This window comes from Lynx rufus, unplaced genomic scaffold (genome assembly GCF_022079265.1).
Source record: "Lynx rufus isolate CCGP_SWC_20201006 ecotype Redwood Valley unplaced genomic scaffold, mLynRuf1.p SCAF_5, whole genome shotgun sequence".
In the NCBI taxonomy this organism is placed as follows: domain Eukaryota; kingdom Metazoa; phylum Chordata; class Mammalia; order Carnivora; family Felidae; genus Lynx; species Lynx rufus.
This window is the reverse complement of record NW_025814867.1, coordinates 82713898-82729489: the sequence shown is the minus strand read 5'-3', so window position 1 is coordinate 82729489 and position 15592 is coordinate 82713898. Positions and strand designations below refer to the sequence as shown.

The window sequence follows — 15592 nt, the reverse complement described above, 5'->3', positions numbered from 1 at the left end:
AAGAACTATTTGAAAATCAGGACCTAGCTGGTTTCCTAGACATGCTTCTTAAATATTTCCCACAATAGAGGCACCTGGATGGCTCAGTTGAGCGTCCAACTCTTGGTTTCAGCTCAGATCATGATCTCATGGTTCATGAGTTCAAGCTCCATGTCGGGCTCTGTGCTGACAGCGTGGAGTCTGCTTGGGATTCTCTCTCTCCCTCTCTCTTGGCCCCTCCCCTACCCCCCCCAAAAAAACCCAAAAAACCTAAAACACATTTTTTAATAAAAAAGATAAAGATTCCCCACAATTTCTTAGGAGTATATGTTTGGAAATTAATACCAGAACTCCAAATTCTAGTACTAGTAGCTATATAAAATTATTTTTTTATTGTAAATATATGTGATGCTCATATATGGGGTTAGTACCTCTTGATTTGTTATTTTTTGTTTGGTTAGTCTTCTTAAGTGCTACATTAAGTTCCCCACAAAACAAAAGGATAACCCTTCTTAACATGTTAGTTAGCTTGACCAAGTGAACTCCACCTTTCAATTGCAGTCAAAATTATGGTACTTGGAGTATATCAGATATTGTGCATGTTAGATAAGCAGCAGGTCTCACATGTAATGGTGCCTCAGCTAGGTTTATTTCTAAGAACTTAACAATTGTGTTTGCAAGATAGCAGAACTCATGAAAGTTTCAGATGCTGCCAACCATTTCTTATAGAATCTGTGCAGTAAGATGCAGTTTGATTGATTCTTTCTGACTAATCTGACTGGCTGTATTCAGGCCATATAAACGTAGTTAGACATTTTTCCAGATAATGAGATTGAATAAATAGATTTTTCCCTATAAACTCCTGTATTTGATGGACATATATTTTTTTTTAATTTTTTTTTCAGTTTTGGGGACAGAGAGAGACAGAGCATGAACGGGGGAGGGGCAGAGAGAGAGGGAGACACAGAATCGGAAACAGGCTCCAGGCTCTGAGCCATCAGCCCAGAGCCTGACGCGGGGCTCGAACTCACGGACCGCGAGATCGTGACCTGGCTGAAGTCGGACGCTTAACCGACTGCGCCACCCAGGCCACCCAGGCGCCCCTTTTAACTCTTCATTCACTATCAAATTGAAGCTGACAGATATCAGGATAATGGTTTAAATCTAGCGTGGAATTCCATAATTCTGACACAAGTTAACCCTGCCAGGTTTAACCCTCCCACTTCTCTATCTTACCCCATTCTTCAACCAGTCACTTTTTCTTACATTACCTGCACTTCGTTTCCTCACTCTTCTTCAGTAGCCTGGCCATATCTCTAACTCTTCTGCATCAAGGCTAAATCAACATCAGATAGCTATTGTGATGTCCTAATTTCCATTCAACTCTCTACCCTGGCTCTGAACAGCCTGTGATTTGTGTGCATGTCTGTGCTCTCCTTCTTCACCCTGAGCTCCATGAGGGCAGGAATCAAGAGGTCATTTCTTGCAGTTGCCAAGGAATTTAGCAGAGCTCCCAGCACAAATTAAATGTGCACCCGTTTATAGAATAAATGAGCAAATCAATGCTTGAACAAATGCATCTTTAGATATTTGTTCACAAAAGAGTAACTGGAATTGGAGGAGGGAAAAGAAAATGAAAAATCCATATTGAATGAAAGTGATACAACATTAGTTAAGCCAAGTTCATCCTACCAAAGGCATCCGAGATACTCTGCCTCTACCAAGTCTACATATGAATCTCGGGTCCAGTCGGGTCAGAAAATTTTCTCCACTGTCCTCCTGTTGATCAGTAATTTAGAGCGTTAGCTCCAGTCAGGACACCTGTAGAGAACAACAAACTCTTCTAAGATAGAAATGTCTAACAGAAATATCATATGAACTACATGGGTAATTTAAATTATCTGGTATTCACATTTGAAAAATAAAAACAAGCATGTGATGTAAATTTTAATAGTATATTCAACCCAAAATATCCAAGATATCATGTACTCAGTATGTAATCACTTTAAGACATTACTACTGAGATATTTATTCTTTTTGTGTGGTCTTTATTTTTTTTTAAATTTTTTTTAACGTTTATTTATTTTTGAGACAGAGAGAGACAGAGCATGAACGGGGGAGGGTCAGAGAGAGAGGGAGACACAGAATCTGAAACAGGCTCCAGGCTCTGAGCGGTCAGCACAGAGCCTGACACAGGGCTCAAACTCACGGAGTGTGAGATCGTGACCTGAGCCGAAGTCAGCCGCCCAACCGACTGAGCCACCCAGGCGCCCCTTGTGTGGTCTTTAAATTTGGTGTTTGTTTTATACTTGCAGCACATCTGAATTGGGAATAACCACATTTAATGCTTAGTGACCACATATACCAAATGGATAGTATATTAGGCAGTGCAGTTCTAGGGTATTCTCATCAGATTTTCCTCTTACCAACTCTATAACCCCTCAGTTATATCTCAATTCTCTCTGTCTTGCTGTGCTTCTAAGACTAATACTTTTGACTATTAGGGAATTGTTGACTCTTCCTATGCAAATAGAACATTTCTGGCTTTAATAGTCATCTCTTTGTGTATAGCTTACACTCGTTATTTGTGTGTGTGTGTGTGTGTGTGTGTGATTTTTTAAAGTATGTATAATTATTAATTGTGTTAAATAGACACAACATAAAATTTACCATTTTAGCCAAAGTAAGTGTACATTTCAGAGCCATTAAGTAATTCACATTGTACTTGTACACGTTACCATTCTCCCTTCCCCCAGCTCCAGGAAACCACTATTCTCCTTCCTGTCTCTATGACTACTTTAGATATCCTATGTTAATGGAATCATAAAATATTTGTTCTTTTGTGTCTAGTTTACTTCACTTAGCATAATGTCCTCAAGATTCATCCATTCTTGTGTCAAATTTCCTTCCTTTTTAAGGTTAAACAATATTGTATGGTATGTATGTACTACATTTTGTTTATCATTCATCCATTGATAGATATTTTGGTTACTCCTGCCTTTTGACTATTGTAAATAATACTACTCTGAACTCAGTGTGCAAATACCTGTTCACATCCCTGTTTTCATTTATTTTGGGTATATTGAGAGGTGGAATTTCTGGATCATATGATAACTCTATGTTTAATTTTTTGAGGAATCATCATATCATTTTCCATAGTGGCTTTACATTTTACATCTCTACCAGAAATGTACAGTGTTTTCAGTTTCTTCACATACTCACCAACACTGGTTATTTTGTTTTTGTCTTCATTTTTGATAATAGCCATCCTATTACATAGGATTCATCCTATAGTGGCATTTGTTTTCATTAACCTTTTTTGGATGACATTAAGAATATTTAGTAGAGGTAAGGCCAACTTGGATCTCAATTAATATATGGATATAATTTAAACGTTGTCTGATATAAGATAATCTTTTGTTGCATTTTTTGATGAATTGCTCTTCTGCTTTTGTTAAGAACTCTTGATTAGGATTTTGAAGCCTTACATTCTCATCCTGGCTTTGCTGCTACTCACCATCTGACTTTAGGAAAGTTGCTTAGTTTCCTTTATATTTAAAAATGTGGATAAGAATTTCTCACTTTATTCATAAGGTTAATATGATTATCAAATGAGTTAGTCAATTTAAAATGGCTTTGAAAAATCTTAAATAATAGATTCATTTAAGGGATTAAAAGTTTATTTACGAGATCACCATTGTGGTTACGTTGTACATCAATGTGATGGGTTTTACATTTTGCACATCTAATGCACTTTATAGAACAGTTATACCTTCTGTTCTCTTCGTGTACTCTGTGTCATCTTTTAATTGTGTGCCATTTAGAATAGTACAGTTATGGAGTGTTGATACAACTACCCAAGGGAGCTATATTACTGGGGAGAAATGTTTTGTCCTTTCTTTGCTTTCTAATTGGATCGTGTTCTTTTAACTACATTTTCATTCAAAATTTGATTGAGATTTGTACCCCTTGATTTGTCAGCTTCTTGAGTTAGACAGTATTACAGACATCCCAGAGTCTATCAATAATAATGAAAATGAAAGCCCAAGAAACTAATCTTGTTTGACAAAGTTTTTGCTCTCTTTGATTATACTCGCTTGTAATTCCTTGATTGACTCGTTTGTTTTCTTTAAAGAAACAATTCTTTCTTTAAACAGAAATACAGAAATTCAAATATTTATTTGACTAACTGAAGGGGGATTTTCAGCAAACTGAGAAACCCACTATTTACTCTTCATTTTCCAACTAAGATATATGGACTAGTTTTTTCAAAACCCAGAATTTTATTTTTCCATTTAATGAAAATACTGGAAAGTTAGTGAGTAGGCCTGGAAGAAGAGCAACTTACATGCTCTGCTATGGTACTAATGAGTTTTGTTCTTTTTGAAACACTGAAAATTTTCAGATGCCGATTTTAAAAAACCTCTTTAAGGACTTGATACCAGGATGGCCAGCAGGGTTTAGTTATTGGGAAAGTTGTCTACAGTGGTAATTGTAATGGCAACATTTCACATTGTCATAATTGAAGTATTTTATGTATTAGTGAGAAATAGCAAAAAAGAAAAGAAAAAGAAAAAAAAGCAAAAGAAAAAGCAAAAGAAAAGATAACAAGTAAAAACAAATGCCCTGGGAAGAATCTAGAACATAAGAACATAAGGAAACTAAAAACTAAGTAGTAAAATAAGAAATTTAGCTATAAAATTATTTTTAAAAATGTATTCTTTTTTAAATCAGAAGTAACATCCTTCAGGTACCTTTAAGTTGGGAGTTTAAGAAATTTGCAGGTCAGAGACGCCTGGGCGGCTCAGTTGGTTAAGCGTCCGACTTGGGCTCAGGTCATGATCTCACAGTTTGTGGGTTTGAGCCCCGTGTCTGGCTGTGCTGACAGCTCAGAGCCTGGAGACTGCTTCAGATTCTGTGTCTCCCTCTTTCTCTACCCCTCCCCCTCTCACACTCTGTCTCTCTCTCTCTCAAAAATAAAACATTAAAAAAAATTTCAAAGAAATAAATAAAAAAGAAATTTGCAGGTCAAAATATATTGATTATGTATATTTTTTAAAAGGTAATTTTTGTCATTCTTTGAGACTCTGATTTAGCAGCTTGTAGTCAGTCCTGGGGATGTATTGGTTTTTATAGTTGACTCACTGGCAAAGTAGGAAAAGCTGTGTTTATGGCATCATATGAATAGCTTTCTGATGGAATCACTTCATTACTTCTGAGTTCCCTGTGCACTTACTTCCCTGTGCAAATATCTATATTTGCATATATAAATGTATGCTTTAATTTTGGAGATTTTAACACTTTCTCTGTAACAGAAATATAGGTAAGAGACATTAGACTTGAGGAATTACAACATTTCAATAGGATCTTCCACATGGATCTTCTGTCTTTTGGAAAAGAAAGTAGAAACTTAAATTATCTAATGGCATCATCTGAAAATTACAGAATTATTTCTGAATTCATTTACTCTGTGCAACTTTGCTACGTAAGCCAGAGGTCTTTTGGGATGTTGGAGAAGCCATTTAGTAAAATAATTGAAATACTTTAAAATCTCATTTAAAATATGTATGTAAAAAATATATATATGTAATAATTTTGCATGATATATTTAGCAAAAATAGTTTATATATCCCTTTTGTACTACCTGAAGTGAGGTTCAGTTTGCCAAGATCAGCATCATCTGGGAGCTTATTAAAAATGTAGAGGGGCACCTGGGTGGCTCAGTCAGTTAAGCGTCTGACTCTTGGTTACGGCTCGGGTCATATCTCACGGTTCTCTGGTTTGCGCCCCGCATGAGGCTCCGTGCTAAAAGCATGGAGCCTGCTTGGGATTCTCTCTCTGCCCCTCCCCTGCTTGTGCTCTCTCTTTCTCTCAAAATAAATTTTAAAACATGTAGAATCTCAAGTCCACAAAAATGTGTATCAAAATCTCCATTTTAACAATATCCTTGAATGTTTCAAAAGCACGTTATTGTTTAAGGAGCTCTACCACTGAGATGTTGCAAAAAAACCTGTCTCCTCTTCACTGAACTAGTGTAATGAGACCATTTCTTATGTCTTAACTCTCTTAATCTAGTTTTGAATTTAGAATACCTTTAGCCAAAAAAAAAATTATCACTGTGTTCTCTGAAATCTGTTATTCAATATTTTCAAGAAGAGATCAGCTCCTTCATTCTCTTAAACATCTTTGGACACTTCCTATATTCCCAACATTTAATCCTCATAAAAATTCAGTTTTTCAGTGATGAAAATGTGTCCAAGTTAACAGAGCTGGCAAGTGACTGAGTAGGGACATGGACCCAGGTAGTGTGGCTCCCAAATTGGTGCTCTCTCTTTTTTTTTAATTTTATTTAATTTTATTTTTTTTAATTTACATTCAAGTTAGTTAGCATATAGTGCAACAATGATTTCAGGGGTAGATTCCTTGATGCCCCTTACCTGTTTAGCCCATCCCCCTTCCCACAACCCCTCCAGTAACCCTCTGTTTGTTCTCCATATTTAAGAGTCTCTTATGTTTCATCCCCCTCCTTGTTTTTATATTATTTTTGCTTCCCTTTCAAATTTGTGCCCTTAATCACTGCATGACATCCAGTCAGTCATAACCATGCTCAGCTCTCCTGCATCATGGCAAAACCCAAGGGAGGAAGCTATTTGATTTGTAATAATATTCAGATTACCAAAGCATTGCAGCGATGGTTTAATGGATGGAGGGACTTAACTCTTTGTTCCTAAATCAAGGATAAAAATAATTCCCGATATTTGAATGAAATACTTCATGTGCTTGTATATAGTCACATATGTCTATTTCACAACAATATAATGAATGTTTTAATGTATTCCTTATGCTGATAGATCCTGTCTTACAAGAATAAGATCTGAATTCTTATGCATTGAAAAAAAATATTCTTTTTATGCAATAATCTAGCAACAGCCATGATAATTCACAGATGACTAACCTTTGGAGCCAGACAAAACAATAGAGGAGAGAGAAACTGTCTTATGTAGATGTGAACTAAAATTTCACAGTTGCATATTCAAACTTGAAGCAATTGGGAAAATGGCGTTGTTGAATTATTTCTCTGCCTTCCCTCCTATTATCACCTCTTATGTAGGGTGCCCTGAAAATTGGTGCAAAATATTTCAATTTGATATAACAATGTCATATTTCTTGTAGTAAGGTAAAGATTAGGATCATGTATATAAGGATTTTTTTTCCTGTGCAAACTAGATTGCAGACTAAGGACTAAGAAAATATCTATTTCTATCCTTTTAATGTTATGCTTGCAATGTCTCCTCTAACGCTAGATGAAAATCCTGTTATATAGGTTAGCAGACAGGTAAGACTCAAGCCTTATCTGTAAGAGAGCAGAAACCACTCTATGTCCACAGTTCAAGAAGACTTAAAAGGTTATGACCGATAAAACTAGTAGAGGGTCATTTATATCCACTAAATATGTTATCCAGTTAAAACTAGTTTTTACACAGGAGAGAAGAGCTCGTGGTGAGAGTGAAGAATATTGTGAAATTAAATTTGAGATGTTTATGGAATCCAAATTGATGTCTACTATTGTAATAAGTAATTGATGTAATTTTGCTTTTCAGTGTGTATGTACAGAGAGCCATCGCTACATGAAATTGGAGAAAAACAAGGGCGTTCGAGGAAAAGTTCTGGAACACCAACCATGAATGGAGGCAAAGTCGTGAATCAAGATTCAACATAGCTGAGAACTCTTCCCTTTGTCCCTCTCTCATCCCTTCCCTTTATCCCCTCCCCTTTACCCATTTCCTTCCAATAAATCCACCCAAGGAGAGGAAAATAAAATGGCAACCCAGGACCTAGTGACTAAGATTCTGCACTCAAAATCTTCCTTTGTGTAGGACAAAGAAATTGAACCAAAGCTTGCCTGTTGCAGTTTGGTAGAAAATGCACATGCACAAAATATTAGCACACATAAAATCAAGGGAAAAAATAAATCAAGATGCCACAACATTGTGTTGTTATTAATAAAATGCCAATTATAATGAAGACATAGCTATAATAAATGTGAAATAAAGTTATTATCTTAAAGACAAGGGTTTTGGAGAATTTAACTTAGAAATCAATGTAATACCCTAAATAACTTAAACTTTGGATAATGCTGTGATGTGTGCTGTGTTTTGAATTTGAATTTTCTTTGGGCATCTGGAATTGACACATAATTACATACTGTTTCCAGGATTTTTTTTTATCATGATATTGAACATGTACAAATTATAGATTCTTCTAACACCTGTATGGTATAAGCCAGGAATCATTTAAAAGTTTAAAATTTTATTCTTAAAGTTGTTACTTAAGATTGTTTCATGCAAAGGATAGACTTCTGTTGAACTTAATGGTATTAGCTGATATCATTCCTTCATAAAAAAGAATTTCAGATTCACCTAGGAGATTATCATATTTTTATCAAAGGGATTAGTCTAGGATCTCATTTTTTTTTTTTTTTTTTTAGTCATTTAGAAAAATAAAATGTGTTCTAAGGCTGAAATAACTTTTGGGAATTCTGTGTCATTGCCATGTCTGGGCAGTGATGAATAAGTTATATGCTCTTATCATTTGGTCTGATTGTTTACATTGTACACACATTTGAGAGTAGAGGTGCATGTCTAGCTGTATTAGAGAGTTTTGTACCATCTCTTGCAGCAGGAAAGAAAGAAAAGGAGTTTTGCATGAGGAAATAAGTTTTAGGAAATTGGTCAAAGCAAATTGTAGTTGCCTTTGAAACTTACTAGAGTTTTATGTATGTAATATTTTCCAAACTTCACCAAGAAATTGGGAGGCATGGCTGTGAAATTCCTAACCTAGTATCTTATGAAGCCAGTGGTTTGCTTGTTGCTGTATATCCTTGTTAATAAGTCTAGTTGACAATAAATCTGTCTCCTAGAACACAGAAAGGAACTTGATACACTGAGTTTTCAAGGGGCATAGAGAAACAATATGGAATTAACAGTTATGGTTCCAAAAGCATCGAAAAGAAAAAAAAAAAAAGAACTCAGTGTAAGGACTAGGCAATACTAAAGTATTAGAAAAATATTAGGGAAGAAATGAACATTATATGATCGCCTTGGAAAAAAAATAGATCTACATAGTCCTACAAATCAGGATGGTGTAGAGACATCCAAATTCAAACAAAACAGAATGTTAAAAATGTATGCAGAATTATGGATATTATCAATGAGAAGATGTAGCATGTTACTTCTCCTATAGCTCTACTGTCCAGCATGTATTGTTCCAAATATGATTCCCTAAAATATATACACTTTGCAGAAGCTCTAGGCCTTCACTTAAATGACCTTGCCATTGGTTGCTGTATTCTTTCAAAGTCAATGTAGTTCCCCTCACTCTACACAATCATTATTCTTTAATAGTGGTTTGTGTCCTTCACCAAGTACTTAATTTATGTTATCAGGAGGTTAGCAGCAAATGAAATGGAGGAATTTGCCTTATCGGTTGTAAAGAATAAAAGTTATGCATCTAGGCACCTCGGCAAGGATTTTGAACACACCTTTGCAAAAGATATTTGTTTAACAAAATATTTTGAAAGTAACAAATAAAGACATTTAAATTAAAAAAAAAGAATGTTGCTCTTCTAGGAAAAGAACACACTTGTAAAAAACTTACAAATCTGGTTGTATTTCTCCTTGTCACTCTTGATTCAACTTGCTTTTAAACACACCTGTCACTTCTAGGACCAAACAAACCCCAAGCACAAAGCCTTGTTTTCTTTGAAAAAATTCAAAAAGAGTCTTCTACAAAATGGGTCACAAGCTCATTTAGCATTAAATTACTTGAGCTTTTATGGTGATACACACACACACACACACACCCCACAAACTCATCAGTAACACAATTGACAGTTTCACAAAGTGTTATAAATTACACTGATGATTTCATTACAATATATTTAGTCTGGTTAAATATTAAGAAAAATATGATGGCGATATGAACTGCAACACAAATCTTCCCTCTATTTTCAATGGCTGCCCATCATTTATCATCTAGATTCATATTTGTCTTCTTCCTCGTAGCAGTTAAGAAGCAGGAGTCCAACCACCTGGTTTCTATATTGTTTTTTTTTTTCATATCATTTAAGCAAATGTTGACCACAGTAACTGTTCAGAAATTAGCTTTGCCTTATTTACAATTAATTTTGAAGAATTAACTGGAAAGCTCACCTTTCTTTTACATATTAACTTGACAAAACCTGTAGTTGAGAGCATAGGGTGAACGTTTGCTTAACTGCTGCTTACGTTTTAGGTACATAAAACCTTTAATAGAAAAAATCAGTATTCACAGTCTTAGTTTTTTTTTTTTTAATTACCAAATACAAACATATAATTATCCTATTTCTTCCAAAAATATGAGCCAGTTTAAATAGTTTGTTTTCCAGGCTTCTTCCAAGTAAAATAATTCTTTGATTTTTATCGTTCCAATTTCTGGGTCTCAATTCATTCATCTCTTAAGTTTCTATAAGTCAAATAACTCTTTTTTTTCATCCATTGGGATATTCTCAGGAAAAATATAACTTTCAGTAAAGCTTTGTAATTGACTATGTACATATAAGTTAAGATGTGTTTATTCCAAGAGTCCTCATTGTAACATGCTTCAAAATCAATGGGCTTAAGAATGAAAACAATACTTTTGAGAATCTCAAAACAGTTCTTTGGTCAATATACTTTACTTGATTTTTAAGCTAGAAGTTTGAGGTATGGAAACAAAATGGTGCTGATGTTCCATTTGCTAATTCAGAGACTTGTGCTTCAGGAAACTGGAGGACAGCAAGCCGTCCTGTACTTGATCACAGTAATAGTTTGGGTTTTGAATTTTACATATGAATTTCATAGCACATTTTTAGCCACTATGGATTGGCACAATAAAGAGACATCAATTTGATGTAAATTGTGATGCTTTATGGGCCTCATTTTAATCCAGGTAGCTTTTTAGAAGGATTCTCCAATTTAAGAAATGACACTGCTGTAGATAGGTATTATATGTATGGATGATTGTCCTGTGGTGCCACTAGCAAGAGATGAGAATATTAAGACAGAAGTAAAGAATGAAGAATGACTTATTATGTATTGGAAATTTGAAGGTCCTAATTTGGGACCAGTGATTTCTTGACAAAGAAACATAGCTACATCAACAGTAATTTTTTTAAACATGGACCCAGAAATAGCAAATCTACTATTCTACCTTCATGGCTTAGTCTACAAGGCCTTGCTCTGAGAAGGTTTCCCATGATGTTACTTAATTTCGTCTGCACAAGGTGAAACACACTCAAACATAAAAATCCCCTGCTCATTTTAATATCATAAAAGGCTGAGATTATTTCTCTGTCATAAAATTGTAAATAGCATTTTTTAACTCAGAGTCACATTTAAAACAGTGGATTGTTCTACAAATATATATGTGTATATATACATATGCTTCTGAAATAAGGATATATAGAGTTTTTATTTGACTTGTGTTCTTTAGTCATAGCTAATCAAAAAATAAAGAGGTTTGAATGCAAAACTTTATATACAAATGTATATTTCTAATGGTAATATAAATTGCCACTTTATAATAAAAAAGGAACAGATGGAAATAATTATCAAAGCACATGCTCCTTCAGACTTAAGTGATTCTGAATTCTTCTTTGATGTAGAAGTATTTTTTTTATTTTTGAAAAGTTATCTTAAAAAGCTATACTTCCTGATCCAGATTCCATGATAAGTCATATCAGATTGAAAAGTTATGTTTGAGGGCAGGGAAAAGATGCTAAATGCAAATCTTTATTTTTCAGGATTTTTCCTTGCAGCCCAAGTTAAAAATTCAATATTTAAAATCTAAATTAAGTGAAAATTATTAATATTCAGAGATGATATATTAAGCTTCAGTAGCAGAAGCAAAATGTATTAAACATACAATAGCTTTAAAATAATTTCATAATAAAAATTACATCACTAGATGTTTTATTAGTTGGAAAGAATTAATGTTTCTTTGTCTTTGCTCCAAGCACAACTTAAAGACAGTGGCATTCATTTTACTTAAAGTTGTTTAAAAGTCCAAAATACACTCCTATGAATAGAATTGGTATTAGCTCCATTATAAGATTAAATGTTACAATTTTAAGAAATTATTGACACTGAAATGTTTAATAAACATGTTGTATGAGAAAATTGAACAAATTAATGTTTCATTTTTGCATTAAAGCACAGATTACTCAAATCATTGTTTTTTGAGATCAGATTTGTAAAATGTTTATATATCACAACCTTCCTGAAGTAAAAAGCAATTAATATCTTGAGATGCTCATGCATGTAGACAAAATACTTGCACTTTTTTTTTAATATTAAACTTCTTTGGGAAGTCAATGTGTTTATCTTATAATCTGTCAGTGAAAAGGTGCTATGCCTTATTTTTAACAAAACATCAAAATTAGAATCATAATAAATCAGCTTTTTTATTGAACATAATAGCCAAAGCAAAAATTACTTGCTCAATATGAAGTTACTGGTGGTAAACTTAATGTTTTACTTTTTCAGGGTTAAGAACTATATAGCACATTCATTTATTCATTGATTCATAATTTCCTAGCTAGAGATTTGGTTGAGTTTAAGGATTGTAGCCTAAATTTTAGTCTCAAAAAAATCCAAGAAAGGCAGACACATAAATAAATAATGTAAATACCTGAAAGTAAGTGTTACAATAGGTATGTGACTAAACCTTTATATACAACTGATAATGCAACAGTGAGGCCTGCAGGGAAGACAGGGATTGAAAAGAAACAAGGTATCTACTGAGTAATAAAAGAGAGATGACAAGGGGTCCCTCAAGTAGAGGAAATAATTTGAAGAAAAGTTGAGACATGAAAATCACGACTTATTGGGAAATACAAATGAAACAATGAAGGAGGGTTCAAATGAGGAGGTGGGGGGAAACTGAGTTAATACCAATAAAAATGAAAAGTTATTCAAAGTTTTGTCAAGGCGCTCTTTGGATTTGTTTTAGCCTCCGTATCTGTTAGGATGCTTGTGGTTGCTTGTAACAGAATCCCCAAACCAGAATGGCAATTCTCCAGGTTCACAGCATCACTGCCTGAGGCTAAATTTGTCTGCAGCTTTCAGCTCCGCCCACCTCCACCTGTGATAATGTCCCTCTTCAAGTAAGGTATTCTTTCACAAGTTGCAGATGCCACATATTTATATCAAGTGCTGTCTCTTACAGTCTACCTCCCTCCCCACCAAAAAAACAAAAATATTTTCTAAAATCTCATTGGCCCAAATTGGGTAATGTATCCATACTTGGATGAACCACTGAAGCCAGAAATTTGATATGAATTGACTAGTTTAAGTCAACCTGACCCTTTTCTTGGATGTATCTGTTGGATGTATTTTCCCCAAGAAGATACAGGTCTGCATAGATGAGGGATGAATATTTGAGTGGAATTCAGGGTCCATTTATCAAGAAGAAATGGAAATGAATACGGAGTAGCAAATAACAACAAATTTCCATTACTTGTTAATGACTGTATTTCCTCCCACATCTCATTGGATTTTCTAAAACCTGGTTTAGAAAAATTTTGCAAATATTAGTGGGTTAAAGTTACTGCCATAAACCACGGTGTGTGTGTGGGGGGGGGAGGAAATAAAGGCATTATAGATTCAATTCCCTAAACATGATTAAATGCCCGCTATGCAAAGGCACTGTGAGGGTCACTTAAGAAGATACAAACCACTGTGGTACATTTGACAACAACGTAGTATATATCTGTCAGTGCTTTTAAATGAGCATTACAAAGAGGACTAGAAAATGCATCTTGGCTACTTTAAATCAAAGGTATATATCGTATCTACTTTTTCATAACCATAAAAAAAGAAGAAAAAACCTGTAACGATTAGACCATTACAAAATATCACCCAACAGTTATTTTAAGTCTTCAACTCAGGGCTACTTGGGATTTCAAAGTCATCTGGGATGGACATACATACCATTCTTGAGTCTTTTCTCTAGATTATAGCATATACTTGAACAACGAATGACGATAAATATATTAATCTCCCAAAGCAGCCTATTATACATGGCAGCAGTACTGGTTTTATAAATTTCTACTTTATATGAAGTAACTTGTTCTTCTGTAGCTCCTACCCATTGTTTCATATTTCACTCCCTAGAACTAGTCAATGTCAATTTAATCCTTCACCTATAGAAAAGCAATACAGATATTTCAAGATCACTGTCATTTCTTTCCCAATCTTCAAGGGTCTCTACTCATGTGAAATATCTTCAGGTATTTTAAATGTTTTATTTGCCATTCTGTTTACTTCACTCAGAGCAAATTCTAGTAACTTGGAGTGCATAACTGAACATGATATTCTCGATGTAACTGGTCCAGAGATGCTCCCTCATTCTCATCATGGTAACAGTATTAAATTAAGATTGCATTAGCTTTAAAAAATGTTTATTTATTTATTTTGAGAGAGAGAGAGAGAGAAAGAGGGAAAGCTCAAGTCGGGGAGATGCAGAGAGAAGGAGAGAGAGAATCCCAAGCAAGCTCCACATTGTTAGTACAGAGCTCTATGCAAGGCTCAAACTCACTAACCATGAGATCATGACCTGAGCTGAAATCAAGAGTCAGACAGACCCTTAACCAACTGAGCCACCCATGTGCTCCTCTGCATTAGCTTTTTTAACAATCTCATAATTTTTTTTTAATTCAGGTTTATTTTTATCAGAACACCTAGGCATTTTCATCTCTATGATTCAAATTAAGATGGAAGTTTGCTGATAGACTCATAAAAATAATTCTAATCTGATTAAGTCTTTGAGAAACATAACATACTCAGAATTTTCCAGATGTATGACAAAACTCCCATTCAGTGATTAATCACAAATCATCTACTTTGTGTGATTATCTTGTGCGATCAGATCAATCTGTTTTGGGGGATTAACCACAATGCCCTTCATCTTCTCATCTCACTTAAACTGGGGTGAGGTTTCAGAAATGATCATTCTGCTGGCAGTGCTTTGTCTTAAGGAGTAGGTGCCCTTATAGAAGACACACGGTTTTGCTCCATTTTAAACTTTCTCTCTTCTCTTTAGTCTCCATTAATTTAATTAGCAATACCCCCAATAATTACATTAATTAGACTTTAAGAATCGTTACTTAGCTTCTCACTGATTTCATTTTTTTTCATTCTGTAATTTTAAATTTTGGCCTACTTATTTCAATAATCAATTACGCATCTCTTCAAATTTCTATTCAAACTTTTCTTCTCCGAGTCAGCTTGCAACAGTCTTGTGCACACTCTCAAAAGCTCTTAAGCTGGTAACAATTCTGAGGCTTTGAGGACCTGAGAATGCCTTTTTGCTTACTTTGGCCTGTGAATGACACCTGGGTGGGTATCAAGTCCTTGAGTTACCTTCTGTAAAATTCTCTTAATGTGTCATTGACCTGTAGGCTTTTTTAGGGACATACTATACTTTAATTGAAATTAATATGCATTCTCTGGAATGAGCTTTCATAATTATTTCTTAAGAATTTAAAATGTTATTGATATTGTCATGTTATCTTTCTAACTCATTTGACAAGCTT

At 34.5% G+C, this 15592-nt stretch overlaps 1 protein-coding gene across 1 annotated transcript in view; it reads left to right on the top strand.

Moving 5' to 3' along the window:
• Positions 1-10920, top strand: part of FGF12 (fibroblast growth factor 12) — a 266484-nt gene extending 255564 nt beyond the window's left edge. The window contains exon 5 of the mRNA XM_047099227.1: positions 7581-10920. Within this exon, the coding sequence (XP_046955183.1) occupies positions 7581-7699 (119 nt within the window). The 3' untranslated portion in view covers positions 7700-10920. The remainder of the gene's footprint in view (positions 1-7580) is intronic.
• The last annotated feature ends 4672 nt before the right edge of the window (positions 10921-15592 follow it).